Consider the following 17,073-nt stretch of genomic DNA (forward strand, 5'->3'; position numbering starts at 1 on the left):
ACATCTCTATCGTCTTAATCAGCCCCTGGTTAGTGCTCCTGGGCTGCAGCCTGGAGGGTCCTGGATGAACCCACATCCATCCTGCACCAGGACTCTGACCCACCGGAGGACTCACTGTTTATAGCAGCCTGATCCACCCTCGCTGTCTTTTCTACCTGCTGCATCAGACTGCTCAGTCAGAACTGTAAACTACCCCCCCCAGACCGAATTGTATTTAGTATTGTATTTACTGTATTTAGTGCATACTCTCCTGCACCATGCTCATAATGTGCAATACCTACAACATCATACAGTAGTATGCACATTAGTGCATATGTTCTCTTTTTCTTGTTCTTTTTCTGTTGTAAAGTGCAATTTCCTTGCTGTGGGAGTAGTAAAGGCATTGTTATTCTTATTCTATTATTTCTGAAAATAATGATGATGAAGTGTAGAAGTGAGACAATACTCCCATGCACCACTACTCTGACTACTTTCCCAACTTCTACTCTTTACTTAACTTCAATAATGCCTCTATCCTACTCCTGACCCTCTACCTCCTCCAACTATTTCCTTCCTCTCAAATTCTTCCGCTGCCCAGGTGCTCCCATGACCTCTCATCCGCATCTTTCTACTTGGCCTCATAGTCTGACCCGGCCTCTTCTTCTTCTTCTTTGGTGTTTTACAGCAGCAAGATTCCTGGGCTGCACACTGGAGTCCATGGAGGAGGTGGTTGACAGGATGCTGGTAAACTAGCATCCATCATGGAGAACCCTTCACCCCTGCACCACTGTAGAGGCTCTGAGCAGCTCCTTCAGCACCACACTGTTACAGCCACAGGCAGGAAGGAGCTGCTGCACAGCCATCAGACAGCATAACACAGCACTGCAGTGACACAATGTGTACCTACAAGGTGCACGCATTCATTAGGCTGTTGTTGTGTTATTACAATATAAATATCATCACAATATAAACGTGCAACAGCTCTTATTTTACAATGTCTATACCCTAAGATGTGCAATACCATATTTTTTTCAACCATCTGCCATCCATGAATGCTGTAAATATGCACAATATGTTCTTCTATTTTTTTTATTTCATTACTTAATACCTTGTTTTATTTGTCTTGCGTGGTTAATATTGTTGTTTTGTTCAATGTTTCATTGCTGCTGCAAACAAAATAATTGTCTCATCCTGGAATTAATAAAGTATTTTTTCTCTCTTTTATAAAGTATTTTATTTTATCTAACCTGTTAATTCCACTCTTCCTGCCACTCCTTCACAATATTCACCCAATCTATGTTTTTCCCTTCACCTTTTGACAGTTTAACACTTTCTTCAACATCGTCCTGCTCTGTTGCTGTTTTCACAACCCTATCCACCCACTCTCACCCTTTAATAAAGGACAAAGAAAACAAGGGCTGAAAAGTGCCCTGGCAGGAAGGTCTTAAGTTCGAGCCGCCCAGGGCTCCAGGTGTTTAACAAATGTGATGATAATAATAACTGAACTTTATGATCCCACTTTGGGGATTTGGTGTCACTTTGGTGTAAGGTGTTTTGCTCAAGCCAACGCTCTACCTACTGAGCTACCAGGCCACTATAATGGCACGGACAATGACAAATAAAGGCTTTCTTCTTAATATCCACATGACACGGAACCTACATCACACCTCCCTGTTAATATTTATACTTAATAAATCCCAAACTTCTGATTTGCTGCTTTCAGTGACACGCGAAAGTTAAACTTGTACGAAGCGCAGTGCCCCCTGGTGGCCTGGAATACTCCTACTCCTAAAAGACTGCTGGAAAGTTACGAATGGTATTTACTCATTTTGTATTTTTGTCCTAAGTCACCAGTAAGGCCGATATCCAAAAAGGCAACTTATCATATAAAACGCATATATTAGTAAAGTTAGAAGCGAAACCTACGAACATTTCACGTTGTTCAACTCAGAGTTGTCAATAAAGTTTTGCTTTACAAAATCAACAAACACGGCGTCATGGCGGCGGCTCCTGTAGTGGACAGGTGGAGTTGGTTTCCAGCCTTAGCACTGGGAGTTTCCCTCTTCAAATGTCTCTTCATCAACGCATAGTGAGTTCAGAAACTTTAATTTGCAAAACTTTCATTCAGCGGCAGCTTCGTTACATGCGTTGGGCTAACCGCTAGCTAGCAGCTATTTACCTTTAGGAAAGGGTTTAATTAGAATCAGACATGAACGTTACCCGAAGCTATTAACGCGTCAGATTAGAGAAGCACAATGTTTTGTCGTCTGTGTACGAACATTATCTACAGTTTTGCAAGGCGTAATATTCAATCATTTTAATCGTTGCTTGTGTTGTGGATACGGAAGTAGCTCAAAGGAAATAAGGACTGAATAATAGTTTAGTTTATAGCTACGATCTTTTGTCAATAAAATACAAAATGTTGAACCTCCGCGTCCTGTCTTTGGAGTCTTGTTTGCTTATAAAAAAGTCTCATAAGCTAAAAATTAAGTTCATAAGATAACACCGGCTAAGCCTTTGTGGTTTCATTGTTGCGTCCGTATCTCCTGGTAAAGGCTGTGAGGGTGAGGATGAACAATGTTCTGTCACTTGCTTTATTCATGGCGTGTCTTGGTATATTTAAGTCATTCCACAGACTTCGAGGTGCACAGGAACTGGTTGGCCATCACTCACAGTCTGCCGGTGTCCAGGTGGTACTACGAGGTCAGTGTAACTGGAGGAGCCTGTAAATGCCTGAAGCACGACTTCATCACCAGTTGCTTCTGTCCTTGTCTCTACAGAACACATCAGAGTGGACCCTGGACTACCCGCCACTCTTTGCCTGGTTCGAGTTTGGTCTGTCCCACGTGGGTCAGCACTTTGACAGAAACATGCTGGTGGTGGAGAATCTAAACTATGCCAGCACATCCACTGTGCTCTTCCAGAGGTTGTCGGTCATTGTCACTGACTTGCTGTTCATCTTTTCTGTCAAAGAGTGAGTCTGGTTGCAGCTGTTGGCACTTTTTGATCCTCTGTTGTCAAATCTTTCAGCAGTTTTATGGAGTAAGGACAGAAATTTTTGATGGTATCTTTTTCCAGTAGATCCTTCTGTATTAAAGCAATAGTCCAACAAAAGTTCTTTGTCTGAAATTTAGGTAAATTAAACAATGTCTAAATGTGCGTTAGTACATTGGGTTTCCAATGTGCAGCTACTTCTCACCTCCTGGTTTGATCCTCACCAGGTGTTGTAGGTGTGTTAAGGATAAAAAAGGTTCTCTGAACATTTTGGAGCAACCGTCCTTCATTCTGACTGTCCTGCTGCTGTGGAATTTTGGCCTCCTCATTGTTGATCGTATCCTTCAGCTGTGGAAACAGAAAATTAAAGTATATACAGACCAGAGATCGTCTGATTAAATGTCTTTGAAGTAAAGAGGAATTATGATAGTTTTATAATTTTTAACCAACATTTTGACATCACTGTTCATGTGATCATCATTGTTTGTCTGAAGTCAATGATTATTATGTTGATTTCAACTTGTGGTCAATCAATAATAATTCCTTCACACTTTCTCTTATATTAGATATTCACTTCCAGTATAATGGCTTCTTGTTTGGCTTCCTGCTGCTGTCGGTGGCCAAACACTTTCAGGTACAATCAATAAATGATGTTTTTGCTGAAGTTGTAATTGTATGAATACAATGACCACATTTCAGCTTACTGTTGTTTGTCTTGAATAGTCAAAGCACCTGCAGGGGGCGCTGCTCTTTTCTATCTTGCTCAACCTGAAGCATATCTACCTGTACGTGAGCCCAGCTTATGGAATCTACTTGCTAAGGAGCTACTGCTTCACGCAGAACAACAAAGGTTTGACTCACAGCCGCTGAGATGCTAACTGAGCTTAAGGCTTCATAGATTAAAGTGTGGTTCTCTGGGTACAAAGATGAGACCCACCTACTAACAACAGTAACAACTGGTAGCGCTACAGCATCTTCTGGGATTTAGTAACTACTCACCCAACTGCAGCATCCCACAAGTTAGCCAATAGCCAACTTGTGTTTTTATGGCTAACAATATAATAGAATCGATCCATTTCCATGTTTTTACGCAGATGGGTCTGTCAAGTGGAAGAGTTTAAGTGTGCTGCGTCTCCTGGCTCTGGGGAGCATCGTGGTCTTTGTCTGTGTTCTGTCCTTCAGCCCGTTCATTGCTATGGTGAGTGAACTCTTCTTTCTACAGGTTTTCAGTTACAAGAGCTACGTCTGTGGCCACAGTATGAGGTGTTCGTTTATGAATGATTGCTGTCACTTTAAGGCGTGGTGTTTTTCAGGGCCAGCTGCCTCAAATCCTGTCCCGTCTTTTCCCGTTTAAAAGGGGCCTCTGTCATGCCTACTGGGCCCCTAACATCTGGGCCCTCTACAACCTGCTGGATAAAAGCCTTGCTGTGCTTGGTTAGACCCTAGAGAATCACATTTTGCCTTTTGTAGAAATTAACCTATAGCACTTTAGTTTTTGCACTGAACGAGATGGTTTTGTGTTGAGAAATTTGTAATTTGAGTATGTTCTTCCTTGTGTTTTTGTTTGTGTTTTGGTGAAGGGGCCCGTCTGAAACTGCTTGAGGAGGCTAAGCTTCCTAGGGCCTCCATGACTGGCGGATTGGTTCAGGAGTTTGAACATTCAGTCCTCCCCTCCATCTCTCCCTCCATCACATTCATCTGCACTCTGCTCGCCATCCTGGTGAGTCACAACATACAGGTGCTGGTCATATATATATTTAGAATATCATCAAAAAGTTGATTTATTTCACTAATTCCATTCAAAAAGCGAACCCTATATTTATTCATTACACACAGACTGGTATATTTCAAAGTTTATTTCTTTTCATTATGATGATTATAATTGACAACTAATGAAAACCCCAAATTCAATATCACTGAAAATATATTGTGAAAAGGTTCAATAATGAAGACATCTGGTGCCACACTCTAATCAGCATTTAACTCTAAACACCTGCAAAGGTTTTTAAATGTAGGCTACACAATCATGGGGAAGACTGTTGACAAGACAGCTGTTGAACAGATGTCTATTGACACATTGCAAAAGGAGGGCAAGAAACAAAGGGTCATTGCAAAAAAAGCTGGCTGTTCACAAAGCTCCAAGCACGTTAGCAGAGAGGTGAAGGGAAAGTAAAGATGTAGTAGAAAAAAGTCTACAAGCAACGGGGATAACCACACCCTGGACAGGATTGTGAATCAAAACCCATTCAACAATGTGGGGGAGCTTCCCAAAGAGTGTACTGCAGCTGGAGTCAGTGCCACCCAATCTGTGTTTTTCCCTTCACCTTCAAGAACCACTATGCATAGATGTATGCAAAACGTGGGTTTCAGCCGTCGCATTCCTTTTGTCAAGCCACTCTTCAACAACAGACAACGTCGGTAGCATTTCATCTGGGCTAAAGACAAAAAGGGCTGGACTGCTGCTGAGTGCTCTGAGGAAAGTTCGTTTTGCATTTGCTTTGAAAATCAGGGTCCTAGATTTTGGACGAAGGGAGGAGAGGCACAGAATCAATTAATCAGAATCTAATTCAAACCAGATTGGTTTGAATTAGAGTTTGAGCAGAATAAGTTTGTCTGAGATCCAATGTGGCTGTTTAAGGAAACCTCCCTCTTTGCAGCCGGCTGTGGCTTCCCTGTGGCGTCGTCCATGCGGTGCTTGGGGTTTCCTTCGCTGCCTGGTGCTTTGTGCTCTTGGCTCCTTCATGTTTGGCTGGCACGTCCACGAGAAGGCTATCCTCATCCCCATCCTGCCCCTCAGGTCAGCCACTAACGTCACTGTCAGTTCTTATTGAAGAAAAATATATTTGTTGAATTGAAGTGAACTCAATCTGAAAAACTTAGAGTGACATTCGATCAAGCACAACGACATGTCGACTGCACTGGATTAGTTGCCTTTAACGCTTCATGGTTGGTTTTCTGGCTTCTGCTGGTTCTATTCCCGTTTGTCTCTTGTACCTTCTACAGCCTCCTGGCAGTTCAGAGCAGAGAGGATGCCAGCATCTTTTTAGTTCTGGCCACCACTGGCCACTACTCCCTGTTCCCACTGCTTTTCACGCCTGCAGGTAAAAACCAGCTGAGGCAGCTACAAGAAAAACAGTTAAATTCAGTCCCAACGGTTCGGGAACTTCCCCGATGATGGTATCACTGCATTTGTTACTTGTGTTTTGCAGAGCTGCCCATCAAAGCTGTTCTGATGCTGATTTTTACTATCTACTCCTTCACTTCTCTGAGGAAACTCCACAGGTAAAGAAACATGTGAAGTCTAAAATGTCTAAAATGTATGGTTATATAGAGTTGTCTTTTTTAAAGAGCTTCTCAAATAGTGCTGTTCTGCCAGTGTGTGTTTTATACTCTGTTAGTAATTTGATTACTCACTCTGACCTCTCAGTGGACAGGCGTCTCTACTCCATCCTCTAGAGGTTGTCTACCTGCTGGGATTGGTTGCCATGGCAGTCATCTGTGAGATCATATTTCCTTTGTCACCGTGGCAACATAGGCTTCCTTTCCTCCCCCTGCTGGCGACCTCTGTGTACTGCTCTGTGGGCACCTGTTACTCCTTCCTGCGTATGTATGCCATTCTGGTGAGGGAGCGGGAGAAGCCCAAACAGCTGTGAGACGCCAGACTAGAGAGCCACAGGTTAGATTCACCGTGAATGTGTGGATAACAACGAACACTTGCTATGTGCTGGTTCGCACATTCTTAGCTACAACTGACTGCTCTACTGGACTGAGTAACTGATGGAGCACTGAAATGGAAAGTGTTTATGTTTTCAGTTATGTTGTAGGTCAGTGATCTAATCAGATCATTTCTCCTTCTGTCCAATCCAGCAGCTTTTTATTCAAATGGTTTAACTGAAACTGGAGCCAGTGAATTTTTAAAATCCTTCAGGTACACAAAATAGTCCAGCTGTGATGGGGCCAAAACAAAAATGAAAATGAGAACAAAAATCTTGTTTCCCTATTTTCCGAGATTCATTTACGCTGTCTAAGCACTGATGCTGCATGAAAAATACATCTTTATCATCCAGAACCAACCAACTCAAAAATACAGTGTGCATAAAAGCACGAGATTGTTTGCTGCTACTTTTGTTGAGAAGGTTTATTGATAAGGCAACACAAACTTGCATTAGACTGAAAGTCTCTCTGACCTGCAGCGAACAGCTCTGACTCTTCACTCTGTTTGCAACTTTAAGGACAAAATGGCATCATTTCCTTTAACCACCATCATGTCTGAGTTCACTATTCACTATACAGATATGTTCAACGTTTCTCCATCACTGTAAAAAAATAAAAATAAAATAATTACACACACCAGTAAATGCAACTTGCCGAGACGACACACTCGTCACAACTACTGTGTCTAATTAGACAGTAAATACACAAACGCACTGAAACGCTTCCAGTTACTTGTACAATATTGTCAAAACCAAACAAATGACTGTTTGAACTTTCAGACATGCAATAAAACACAGTAAAGCACCAACAAATGTTTTTCTTTCTGTCTCTCACCAGCAGAGGGAGCATTTTGATTTCTGTTCAATAATTGTTAAAATCTCATATGGTGAATTTAAAGCGTCTGATTTCATGACTCTCACTAGATTCCAGAACAGACTTCTGTTTGGGCTCATCTGGTTCTGATAAGGTTCAGGTCCAGTTTTGTTTGTGTCTGATCCTGTGGGTTCTGAGTTTCCTTTAGTATCTTTTGAGTTCTTGCAGTGATTGTATTGGGGGGGGGTCTACACAGTGATGTCATTGATAATTGGGTGACTTGCAGGTGGACAGCAGGTGGAGCCAGACCTGTTCTTCAAACAGGTGAATCTGCTTCTTAGGGTTTAGGATGCTCAACCTTTGCAGGCATTAAGAGGATCAGCAGCTTCAGAGTAAACAGCAGGACAGTGAAGGACTCTGCTTGTATCTGGTCCCAGGAAGTGTGATGCTCTGAGCAGATCACAGCAGAACACTTCATGGTCTGGAACCAGTCTCTTCTTTTGAAGAACATAAGGGTGGAGCTCACTTTCTTTAAAACTGGACCATTCTTGTGGTCCAGCTCCACTCTCCTACTTTCCCCGACCTTGGACAATGATTTCTAACACTGGTGTCAGGTCCATCAGGTTCTTTAACATGTCCATGATATCCTCGTGGTCTTTGGCCCCTTCGATGAACTCCTCCAGAGTCATCTCACCTGGGGGGCAGAACAGAAGCAATGAATTCTGGCTGTGCTTTCTGTGGCCGGGGGCTGGACTCAAAACTTCCACACCCGAAAGCCAGCAAAGCTACGACTTAGGCTGGTGGCGATTGAGCAGTGTTGTCCTTCATGTTTCAGGCCGGCTCAGTGGGACAATTTCCAAGCAAACCATTAGACGTGTTCATTCAGACCTTCTATATGTGAACTGTAGAACAAACTTATACTCTAAAATACTGTTTAAAAATAAAAACGCTCAGTTTTTACCTTCTCCCTTCACGTCAATCCTCTCGAAAATGATGGTAACAATCTCCTCTGGGTCGATGTCTCTGTTGCGGGTGATGCTCTGGATAGCCTGGAATGAAGAAACTAGTTTAATAGACTGAACACAAAGTAGATTAAATGGTAACGACCTGCTCTTTGACAGGTGCCTGATGCTTTAGAGCGGGGTCGATCCTGGTCCTCGAGTGCTGCAGTCCTGCTGGTTTAGCAACCTTCTTCAGGTGTGTCACTTAGATGCTGATTGACTGAACACGCGTGGTCAAGGTAATTTAGTAGCTGGGGCAGCGAGAGCTGGAAAACCAGCAGGACACTGGCTCTCAGGGTTGGACGCTCCTGCTTTAGAGGTTTTTAGCTAATTACCGAGAAGATGGTTTCCAGTTCCTCCTTATCGATTTTTCCGTTTCCGTCCTGGTCAAACAGTTTGAAGTACCACTTTAGTTTTTGGTTGATCTCTCCTTTCAGCATCAGGCTGATTGCCGCAATATACTCCACAAAGTCGATGTAGCCATCCTGCAGATGCAAAGACACAATAGTTAAAGGCATCTTTGGATGTGGTCGTTCAACTGGACTTTTCCTTGATAGACAGGCCAGCGTGTCTGAACTACAGAATCACATCTGAGACAAATCAAACTACTCATGAAAGTAGTTGGTGAAATAAGCAGAAGACATTATTATGTCCATAGGTTTCATTATTTTAGGCCTTTTTCTTTCTCCATGGAGCTCAACACCTGGCAGCATCGAACAGCTTGACAGCAGAGGTGCTTTAACATCAAACCCTATGACCTGGAACTGGCAAATCTCCATAATGTTAAGTCACAGCCAACCCAGTTCTGCATGTGAACAGACATTGAATCAACAGTGCTAAAACATGCAAATATCTGATCATAAGAGTCCCCTCATTAGTCCCATGCCCCCATTAGGAATGAACAAAGAAGAAAACAAACGTGACCAATAAGCGTTATGCTGCTCTCAACCAAGTCCCACGTTCTTCACCCGATGAACTAAGCAAACTTTGATGAAAACCGTAAGGAGCAGTAAAAAGCTGTTAGGTGTCATTGCGTATTGTTTCTGTCATGGCTCCGCTTCGTGTTTTATGATTTTCTTTTTTGTCATTTTTTAAAACAGCAGAGCAGCCGTCAAATAAGGAGCAGCTTTTAATCAAGTCGCAGATTTTCCTTCCATCTCTGATCTCAATGTGCAAACAACCTTCATCCTGCTCTGCTCGTGGTAGCGTCGAAAGGAAGCCAGGCTTTTAAATCAGGGTTCTACCAGCGTCGTCTTTTGATCTGCTTAGTGTAACTTCACCCTTCGTTTGATTGTGAAACGCACCCCATCCATGTCGAAGGTGAAGAAGACCTGGTCCACGTAGCTGTTGGCGTTTTCCGTCAGCCCCTTCAGCCCCAAAATGGCCTTCAGCTCAAACAGTGTAATGAGACCTGACGGAGACTCGCGCATAAACATGTTGTACCAGTGGTGCATGTCCTCTGCCAGGATGTCGTCCAGGTTGGAGCCGTGGTTCCCCATGGTCCAGATGCAGCCAGGCAGGCAAGCCAAAGAAAAGGCCGGCTCTGAGATGAACCAGTCTCAGCTGCCTTTGGATCCGCTCTACAGTCTTTTGAAAGTAGTGGGTCTTCCTCCACGCCCAGAACCAAAGCAGTCAGAGGTTAGAGATCCTCAGTGTGCAGTGACTCTGCAGGCAAAGAACCAACCTCAGGGCTCTGTAACCTTCTTAGTGCCTGGAGAAAGAATCAGGGAAGCTCCCAAAATAACTCTGTAATGAGATCAGGCCGTGGTGCTGCAGGGCGCCTCTGCTAGAAGCCTGGCCAAGAGGCTTTATCTGCCAGTTGAGGTGAGGCAGCGGCTTGGTCCCTCAGCACGGTGCTGACGTAACAGACTCTCTGGGCTCCAATGCAGAGGTTCCCTCACGCCAAACCCACACAGGCCAGTGGGAAATGACCCTGGGCTTAAGTCTCAAGTTCTGGTCCAGTTAAAGAGAACCTGTGCTTTTTTTCAGGCTTTTAACTAACAAACCTTTGCGTCATTTTTGATGCCTTATAAATACATCCTCATTGGCTTGTTTGACATTGGGTAAATTGTTAAGGCCAACCCCGTGGCTGTAATAAAACCACAGTGTCACAGGTTCAGTCACTCCACAGGTTTCCAGGGTCCAGTCTGTTACATGCTCGGTTCTGAAATAACCTGCTGGCAGAACGAGCTGCTCACTGACTTATCTGATTAAGCACATTGTTTCCTAGTAAAGCTGCTGAATCATGGTGATGCTTCCTTTGTCTAGAAGAAGAGATGGGGATGAAAGATGGACTCAACTACATATGAAAATGAGGAGACAACATTATTCTGTCCATAGGTTTCATTATTTTAGGCTGTGTTTTATGTAGTGAACAAGCTTTTTAACCTGTTAAAATTTAATTGAATTAGTCATTTAACAATTAGTTTTTGAGATTGAATCTTCATGCACTTTGTTCATGGAATCTGTTTTATTTTGGAAGCAGGGAAACTGAATGTGACTAAATCAGAGGATCAACCAGATTATTGTGAATCAGATTTAGCTGCGGAGAGCAGCCGCCAGGTTTCCTGTCTCACCGTGTCCTCCTGCCTTTTCCAGGTACCTGCTCTCCGTAGATTAGGGCTGAGCTGCGTGGAGACGAGCCAGCTGCCGACACGACACACCGCACAATAGAAACGGACAACGTGGTGTCAAAGAGCAGATTTTATTTGAAGGAAAGGCATCGCGGCCCTGCAGAGACAGCTTCTACACATTGAACCTTTTCATCTCACTGTAAGAAGTAAGAACAAGTTTAGAACAAGTATCAGTCTTGTTTTGCAGCTTTGGAGCTACAACCAGACGAAGTCCTCGTGATCTGGTTTTCTCCAACGTACCAGGAATTTCACTGGTTGGTGTCGGCCGGTCTCTGGTTGCATCACAGTCCACTCACTCTGACGGTGACTGCTGAACATCTCTATGAAGCCTCAGGGTTTTGAATTTTGAATCAGTCACTGTCTGAAGGCACAGAAATCCAAGCACAGGCTTCAAGTCCAGGACGCATCCTGTGGAGCTCAAGAACCTTCTAAAATATCAGTGGTTGTTTACAAGACTAAATTGTTGACGCTTCATCATCACCGCATCGGAGGTGATACAAAGAGCAGAGGGTCTTCCTCCCAGAGGCTCATCGAAGCTGGACCTTCACCGGGTAGAACTTGTGTCCTGAGGCAGAAATCAAACAATCATCCTCTGAAAAGGTCCAATGTGACCACAAACATCACTGAATGAAACAGCACAGCATTTAAAAGTTTGATTTTAGGGGCTTGAACAGTTCCAATATAACAGGAACCATCAGGATGGATCCATTCACTAGGTCCTGGTTTTGTCTATGATTCAGCATCTTTCATGGAATTAATGCACAACTCACCTTTTTGTCGTCTTCTGTGGTTGTTAGCCTTCATTCTGCCTTTCTGATGACTCTTCCTCTTGTTTTCCTGATTTCAACTCCTTCTCTTCCTCTTGTTTTCCTGATTCTGACAAATCCTTTTCTTCCTCTCGTCTTCCTGATTTTGACGACTCTTTTTTCTCCTCTTGTCTTCCTGATTCTGACGACTCCTTTTCTTCTTCTCGTCTTCCTGATTCTGACGACTCCTTTTCTTCCTCTCGTCTTCCTGATTTTGACGACTCCTTTTTCTCCTCTTGTTTTCCTGATTCTGGTGACTCCTTTTCCTCTCGTCTTCCTAATTTCGACTCCTTTTCTTCCTCTTCACTTCCTGATTCTGACGACTCCTTTTCTTCCTCTCGTCTTTCTGATTTCGACTCCCTTTCTTCCTCTTGTTTTCCTGATGGTGACGTCGACTCCTCTTCCTCTCGTCTTCCTGATTTCGACTCCTTTTCTTCCTCTCGTCTTCCTGATTCTGACGACTCCTTTTCTTCCTCTCGTCTTCCTGATTTCGACTCATTTTCTTCCTCTTGTTTTCCTGATGCTGACATCGACTCCTCTTCCTCTCGTCTTCCTGATTCTGACGACTCTTTTTCTTCCTCTCTTTTTCTTCCTGATGCCTGATGCAACTCCTCTTTTCTTTCCTTGGATTCTTTCTCTTTCTCTTTGTGTTTCCACTTTGTCTGATCTTCCTCTGTCTTGTCCTTCTCCTCAGCTGTTTCTTCCTTCTTCTTAAAAACCTCTCCTCCTTCCTCTCGTGGTTCATTCAGAGAGGCCAGGGTCGCGTCCATTGCATCACTGGGGACACTGACCTCGTCTCCACTGCTGGACTTCCTGTGGCGTCGGGATGGAGGTCGTCGCCGGAGAGAGTGACGAGCTCGGCCCTGTGGAGCAGTTAGAGCCAGATCAGTGCTAATGTTCTGTGTCCAGCGTCACTAGCACCTGATGCTGTCTGTGGCTGGTTTCAGTGAAGTATGCATGTCTCTGACCTTGTTGATGTTGGACAGGACGGACCCCTCAGCAGCGGTGAGGGGGTCTTCGAAGGACACCGGCCCTTCCTCCTCTGTGACTGGGCTGGTGGGTGTCACTGTTGACAAAGGGGTGGACGAGCTGGAGCCCGGAGACAGTGGGCTGAAGCTGGGAGCCAGCGCTTTGAAGCCGGGGCTCTTTGGAGAAGGCAGCAGAGCCGAGGGGGACAGAGCCAGGTTGGCCTGAGGAGACAGAGACGTCAGAGTGCAGCTCCCACCCCGCACCAGCAGGGGGCGGCGTAGATCACCCATGCTCACCTGCAGCTTCTCGATGAGAGCAGAGTTCCTCTTGCTTTTAGGCCCAGGTGAGGCCGAAGCTTCAGGCTGCAGAGACGCAGAGTTAAAGCGCAGCTGTAATCGCACTCGTTCACAAACAGCGCATCTGAGTAATGTCTCACCTCCCGCTCGTCTGCTTGACTTAGAGGAATGTGTAGGGAGTGGGGAGGCCGTCGTCTCACCGGCTTGTCCTGCTCAAAAGGAAAAGCCAGCAACATTAACGACTGCTGTCAGGACTCGGCAGATGAACAGCAGCAACGCTGACGTCACCGTTTCTTTTCGCGCTGCGTCGCTGGGAGCAGCGGAGCCCTTGAATCTTCCCGCCAGTTCGGCCACGGAGCGTCGGGACGGAGGCTTGTCCTGAGGGAGGCCTGAGGTCAGCTGCTGCTGCATGGAAGACAAATGAGAGCTGCACCCGAACTGAAGCTACACTCTGCTGCTGTTTACCAGTAGCACCTCAGTCTGTTTACTAGTTTAGTTTAGGATCTGACAATACGCTATTACAGAGAGAAGAGAGCAGACTGGACTCTGTGTCTAATCAGCAGCTTTCTATTTACATGTTTTTTTGTTATACCAATTACATAATTTGTTTCTTCACCTCAGGTCACTTGTTCAGAGCACGCTGATGACCTGTGACCATGTCCACGCCTGAATCCTGACCGTTGGCCTCGTAGTCACAGGTTTGACGGTCACACTTCTGCTATTTCTGCGGCTGTTGGCGCCTGCGGGTCACTTCCTGTCTGTGGCAGCAGCTGCTTGTGTTAGCGTAAAGCCTCGGGACTAAGAACCTCTACTTCCATCTCCCCAGTTATGGTTCATATGGTCTCTAATCAGTGGACCCTCACTGTTCTGCTTCTATAACACAGCTGTTGTTAGGGCGCTTGTGCTCAAACCGCAAGGTTCGATGCAACTGTGAATGAGAAGCTGGCGTGAAGCGCTTGGGTTCTCTGAAGGGTTTATGTAGAAACGTGGACCATTTTACTATCTACAACGCGTAAATGTGACTAGAACAGAGTATCGGACGAGAACCACAGTAACTGTCTCTGAAACACATTAGCCTGAAATCACAAGGCTTCGCTGATCTACAGCAGGATCACACATTACTGACGTTTACCAGATGATGAAACGACTCTGGCTCCTGTTGGAGGTGAAACCGTTAAACCACTTCCTCTTCTGAGACGGTTGTTTTTTAGACCAACAGTTAGTTGCTGCTGTTTTTATCAGTAAATTACACAACTTTAAAACCTTCCTTTGAAAGTTTCTGTATTTGCAGAACGTTTTGGTTTCCTCGCTGCACTAGCTTTCGTCTGTGAAACCTGCTACAACTATGTCACTATAACACGTGTGGTTCTAAACACAACTGTTTGGCTTTGATAGGATCTGCAGCGTATGACAACGCTGTCATAGACTCCATTGGGTTCCATCAGGTTCCATCGGGCCATTGACTGTTTGAGCCATTGTGTGTTTTCAGGTTGTTGTTGTTTTGTCTACATCTTGTTCATTTTAATGACTTTGGCCTTTTTGACTTTCTTTAAAATTGCTCTGCTTCATCTCAGGCCTTTTATAGTAATTTCCCCATCGTGGGGAAATAATCTAGCTAAACATTTGTGTGTCCTTGCCATAGTTTTGTGTTTGCATGTTTCGGGCCTATTCTTTTGCTGAGCTTCCTGTTGGATTAGAGTCTCTGTGGTTCTGAGTAGGACGTCAATCCAGATATGCAGCATCTGGGATGTTTTGGTGGTTCTGTGACTTAATATCCAAGAAGTGAATTAACCGTAACATTAATCAGTATCTGTTTGCTCCTCTGTTTCTGCCACCCCTTATTCAAAGGTTTGGGGTCACCCAGACAATTTTGTGTTTTCCATTAAAAGTCACACTTTTATTTAGCTGCATGAGTTGTAAAATGAATGGAAAATATAGTCTCATTGAAACGGTTAAAAATAATGATTTGTATTTGAAATAATAATTTTTTATAATGCTCAAACTTTGCTTTCAAAGAATCCTCCATGTGTAGCAATTGCGGCATTACAGGCCTTTGGCATCTGGATGTTAATTTGTTGAGGTCATCTGGACCTTCTAACACAATGAGCAGACACATTGTACCATTACTACACTGCAGTGACAGTTGCTGGAAATGGGCCTCTACACACCTAAATAAATATTGCAGCAAAAATCAGACATTTGCAGCTAGAATAGTCATTTACCACATTAATGTTGTAAACAGTGTATTTCTGAATCGTTTATTGCTAAAAAAGTGCCTTTCTGTCAAAAATAAGGACATTTCCAAGTGACCCCAAACTTTTAAACAGTAGTGTAATTGTGTATTTACATATTAGAGCTGGAGTAGTGTAAATAATCTCTGGTCTGCGGTGACCTAGAGTAACCTCCACACATGATTTGCTGCAGGTTGTTCTGTTATATCACTTGTAGCCAATCAATAGTTTATTACATATATATATGCTCACAAACAAATGTATTTATTTATATACTGTATAATAATTTTGGTACAAAATATGTAAATGATGCATTTGATCGGTTAAATGAACAAACAAGTATAAATGTTGATTTTAAATTGGATTATTTGATTATTTGTAAGGTGGCTTGTTTGCATTTAATGTGTGAATGTCTGACGTGTTTGTCACTAATTACTAACTGAATGTCCTGTGACACGATGAGTTTAGGAGGAGGCTGTTGGAACAGTTCGACGTTGTCGTAATTTGCTTCTGCGTGTTTAGGAGGGAAACTAGCTGTGTTGTTCAAACACTAAAGAGTAAAATATCACTAAGCCAAACTTTATGAAGTAAGAAAACAACAGGCTGATGAGCAAAATGCAGCTGTAACAAGAACTAAACAACTCAAATACTTGCTTTTATCTATGCAGACTTTCAAACCTATAAATTATCAAATTATGATTATATCATAATTGAGCAGCAACGGAAGCGTCGTTTCTCTGAACCAAAGCGAATGAAGTTCAGGCGCGTAAACAGCAGCAGTGAGAAAAGAAAAGACGTTTTACCTCCATCCTGCTCGACGTCTTTCAGTGACCTCGTTTATGTCAAGTATGTGAGAGAGCCACAGTGAACAGGCCTGCAGGTTAAATATAGAACGAGTCAGTGGTGACACATGGAGAGAGGGAGGCGGCTCAAGTTCTGCCACATGCAGCTTCATGTCATTGAATCAAAGCTCAGAGTAGTTTGATGTTCACACGACAACAGTGACCCAGCAACGAGTCCAGTGAACAACTCTTGGTAATGACTAGTAGTTGAGTCCACTGACTCCCTATAAACCTACAAAATCACTGACTGACAGGTTCCTAAATGTCCTGAAACATGCTGATGACTTTCTGTAACAGAATGTGATGCAGCTGTAATCGCAGTGTGATTAGATCTGTCCACCTCCTGTGACCGTGTGTGTGTGTGTGGTCAAGTAGGTGAAGATGCTGCAGCTCTGATGGCGTCTTCTGAAGGGAAGCGGATTCAAATGAGCAGAAATTTCCCTGTTTCAGTTCTGCTTGTGTTTGAGGACCGTCTGAAGCTTGAACAACTTTTAAATAGCCTCATGTTTTAAACAAGGCTTTGAATCCATCTGTTGTTTCATCAACTTCAAACTGATGTGCAGAGATCATCGGAGAGGCTGAGTGTTATTATAAAATAAAGCGTCTTTTCCTCTGGACAGACGCTGTCGGGGTTTGTCCTCTGTAGTGGATGCGGTTGGAGGAGGAGCGATGCAGACAGGAAGAAGCGCCATGCTGCCAATGCTGAAGCCTTATAAGGTGAATAACGAGTCTTAAAGAAACAACTGTGGCCAAAATTGAAATGAGAAATAGGGAAAAAAGATGCAACTTACGCTC

General features: G+C 43.8%; 3 protein-coding genes across 7 annotated transcripts; 1 reads left to right on the forward strand and 2 right to left on the reverse strand.

Moving 5' to 3' along the window:
* Window positions 1-1,772: 1,772 nt before the first annotated feature.
* On the forward strand, window positions 1,773-11,235 carry alg8 (ALG8 alpha-1,3-glucosyltransferase). Of its 3 annotated transcripts, XR_003788108.3 has the most exons (15): window positions 1,773-2,068; window positions 2,604-2,682; window positions 2,760-2,953; window positions 3,201-3,310; window positions 3,540-3,607; window positions 3,697-3,823; window positions 4,068-4,171; window positions 4,287-4,407; window positions 4,554-4,693; window positions 5,631-5,770; window positions 5,977-6,074; window positions 6,183-6,255; window positions 6,401-6,649; window positions 8,622-8,697; window positions 11,100-11,235. XR_003788108.3 is itself a non-coding variant. In XM_029172973.3 (14 exons), the coding sequence occupies exons 1-13, from the start codon at window positions 1,977-1,979 to the stop codon at window positions 6,624-6,626; spliced, it is 1,572 nt and encodes a 523-aa protein (XP_029028806.1). In that variant the 5' UTR covers window positions 1,773-1,976; the 3' UTR covers window positions 6,627-6,649; window positions 11,100-11,235. The 3 variants fall into 3 exon arrangements, 2 of the variants coding, with proteins under 2 accessions (XP_029028806.1, XP_029028807.1); XM_029172973.3 differs by lacking the exon at window positions 8,622-8,697; XM_029172974.3 differs by lacking the exons at window positions 8,622-8,697; window positions 11,100-11,235 and having other exon boundaries at window positions 1,774-2,068; window positions 6,401-7,499.
* On the reverse strand, window positions 7,094-10,233 carry guca1d (guanylate cyclase activator 1d). The gene is made up of 4 exons (XM_029172979.3): window positions 9,806-10,233; window positions 8,837-8,986; window positions 8,462-8,549; window positions 7,094-8,194 (listed from the first exon to the last, which is right to left on the reverse strand). Exons 1-4 carry the CDS (start codon window positions 9,998-10,000, stop codon window positions 8,070-8,072), a joined length of 558 nt encoding a protein of 185 aa, XP_029028812.1. The 5' UTR covers window positions 10,001-10,233; the 3' UTR covers window positions 7,094-8,069.
* dub (duboraya) lies at window positions 11,190-16,777 on the reverse strand. 3 transcript variants are annotated; one of them, XM_029172975.3, is made up of 7 exons: window positions 16,240-16,777; window positions 13,494-13,610; window positions 13,346-13,414; window positions 13,206-13,271; window positions 12,909-13,130; window positions 11,905-12,803; window positions 11,190-11,699 (listed from the first exon to the last, which is right to left on the reverse strand). In XM_029172975.3, the coding sequence occupies exons 1-6, from the start codon at window positions 16,243-16,245 to the stop codon at window positions 11,928-11,930; spliced, it is 1,356 nt and encodes a 451-aa protein (XP_029028808.1). In that variant the 5' UTR covers window positions 16,246-16,777; the 3' UTR covers window positions 11,190-11,699; window positions 11,905-11,927. The 3 variants fall into 3 exon arrangements, with proteins under 3 accessions (XP_029028808.1, XP_029028810.1, XP_040929594.1); XM_029172977.3 differs by having other exon boundaries at window positions 13,494-13,607; window positions 16,240-16,776; XM_041073660.2 differs by lacking the exon at window positions 16,240-16,777 and adding an exon at window positions 13,822-16,224 and having other exon boundaries at window positions 13,346-13,607.
* Between the last annotated feature and the right edge of the window lie 296 nt (window positions 16,778-17,073).

The sequence above is a fragment of the Betta splendens genome, chromosome 14, assembly GCF_900634795.4.
Source record: "Betta splendens chromosome 14, fBetSpl5.4, whole genome shotgun sequence".
NCBI lineage: Eukaryota > Metazoa > Chordata > Actinopteri > Anabantiformes > Osphronemidae > Betta > Betta splendens.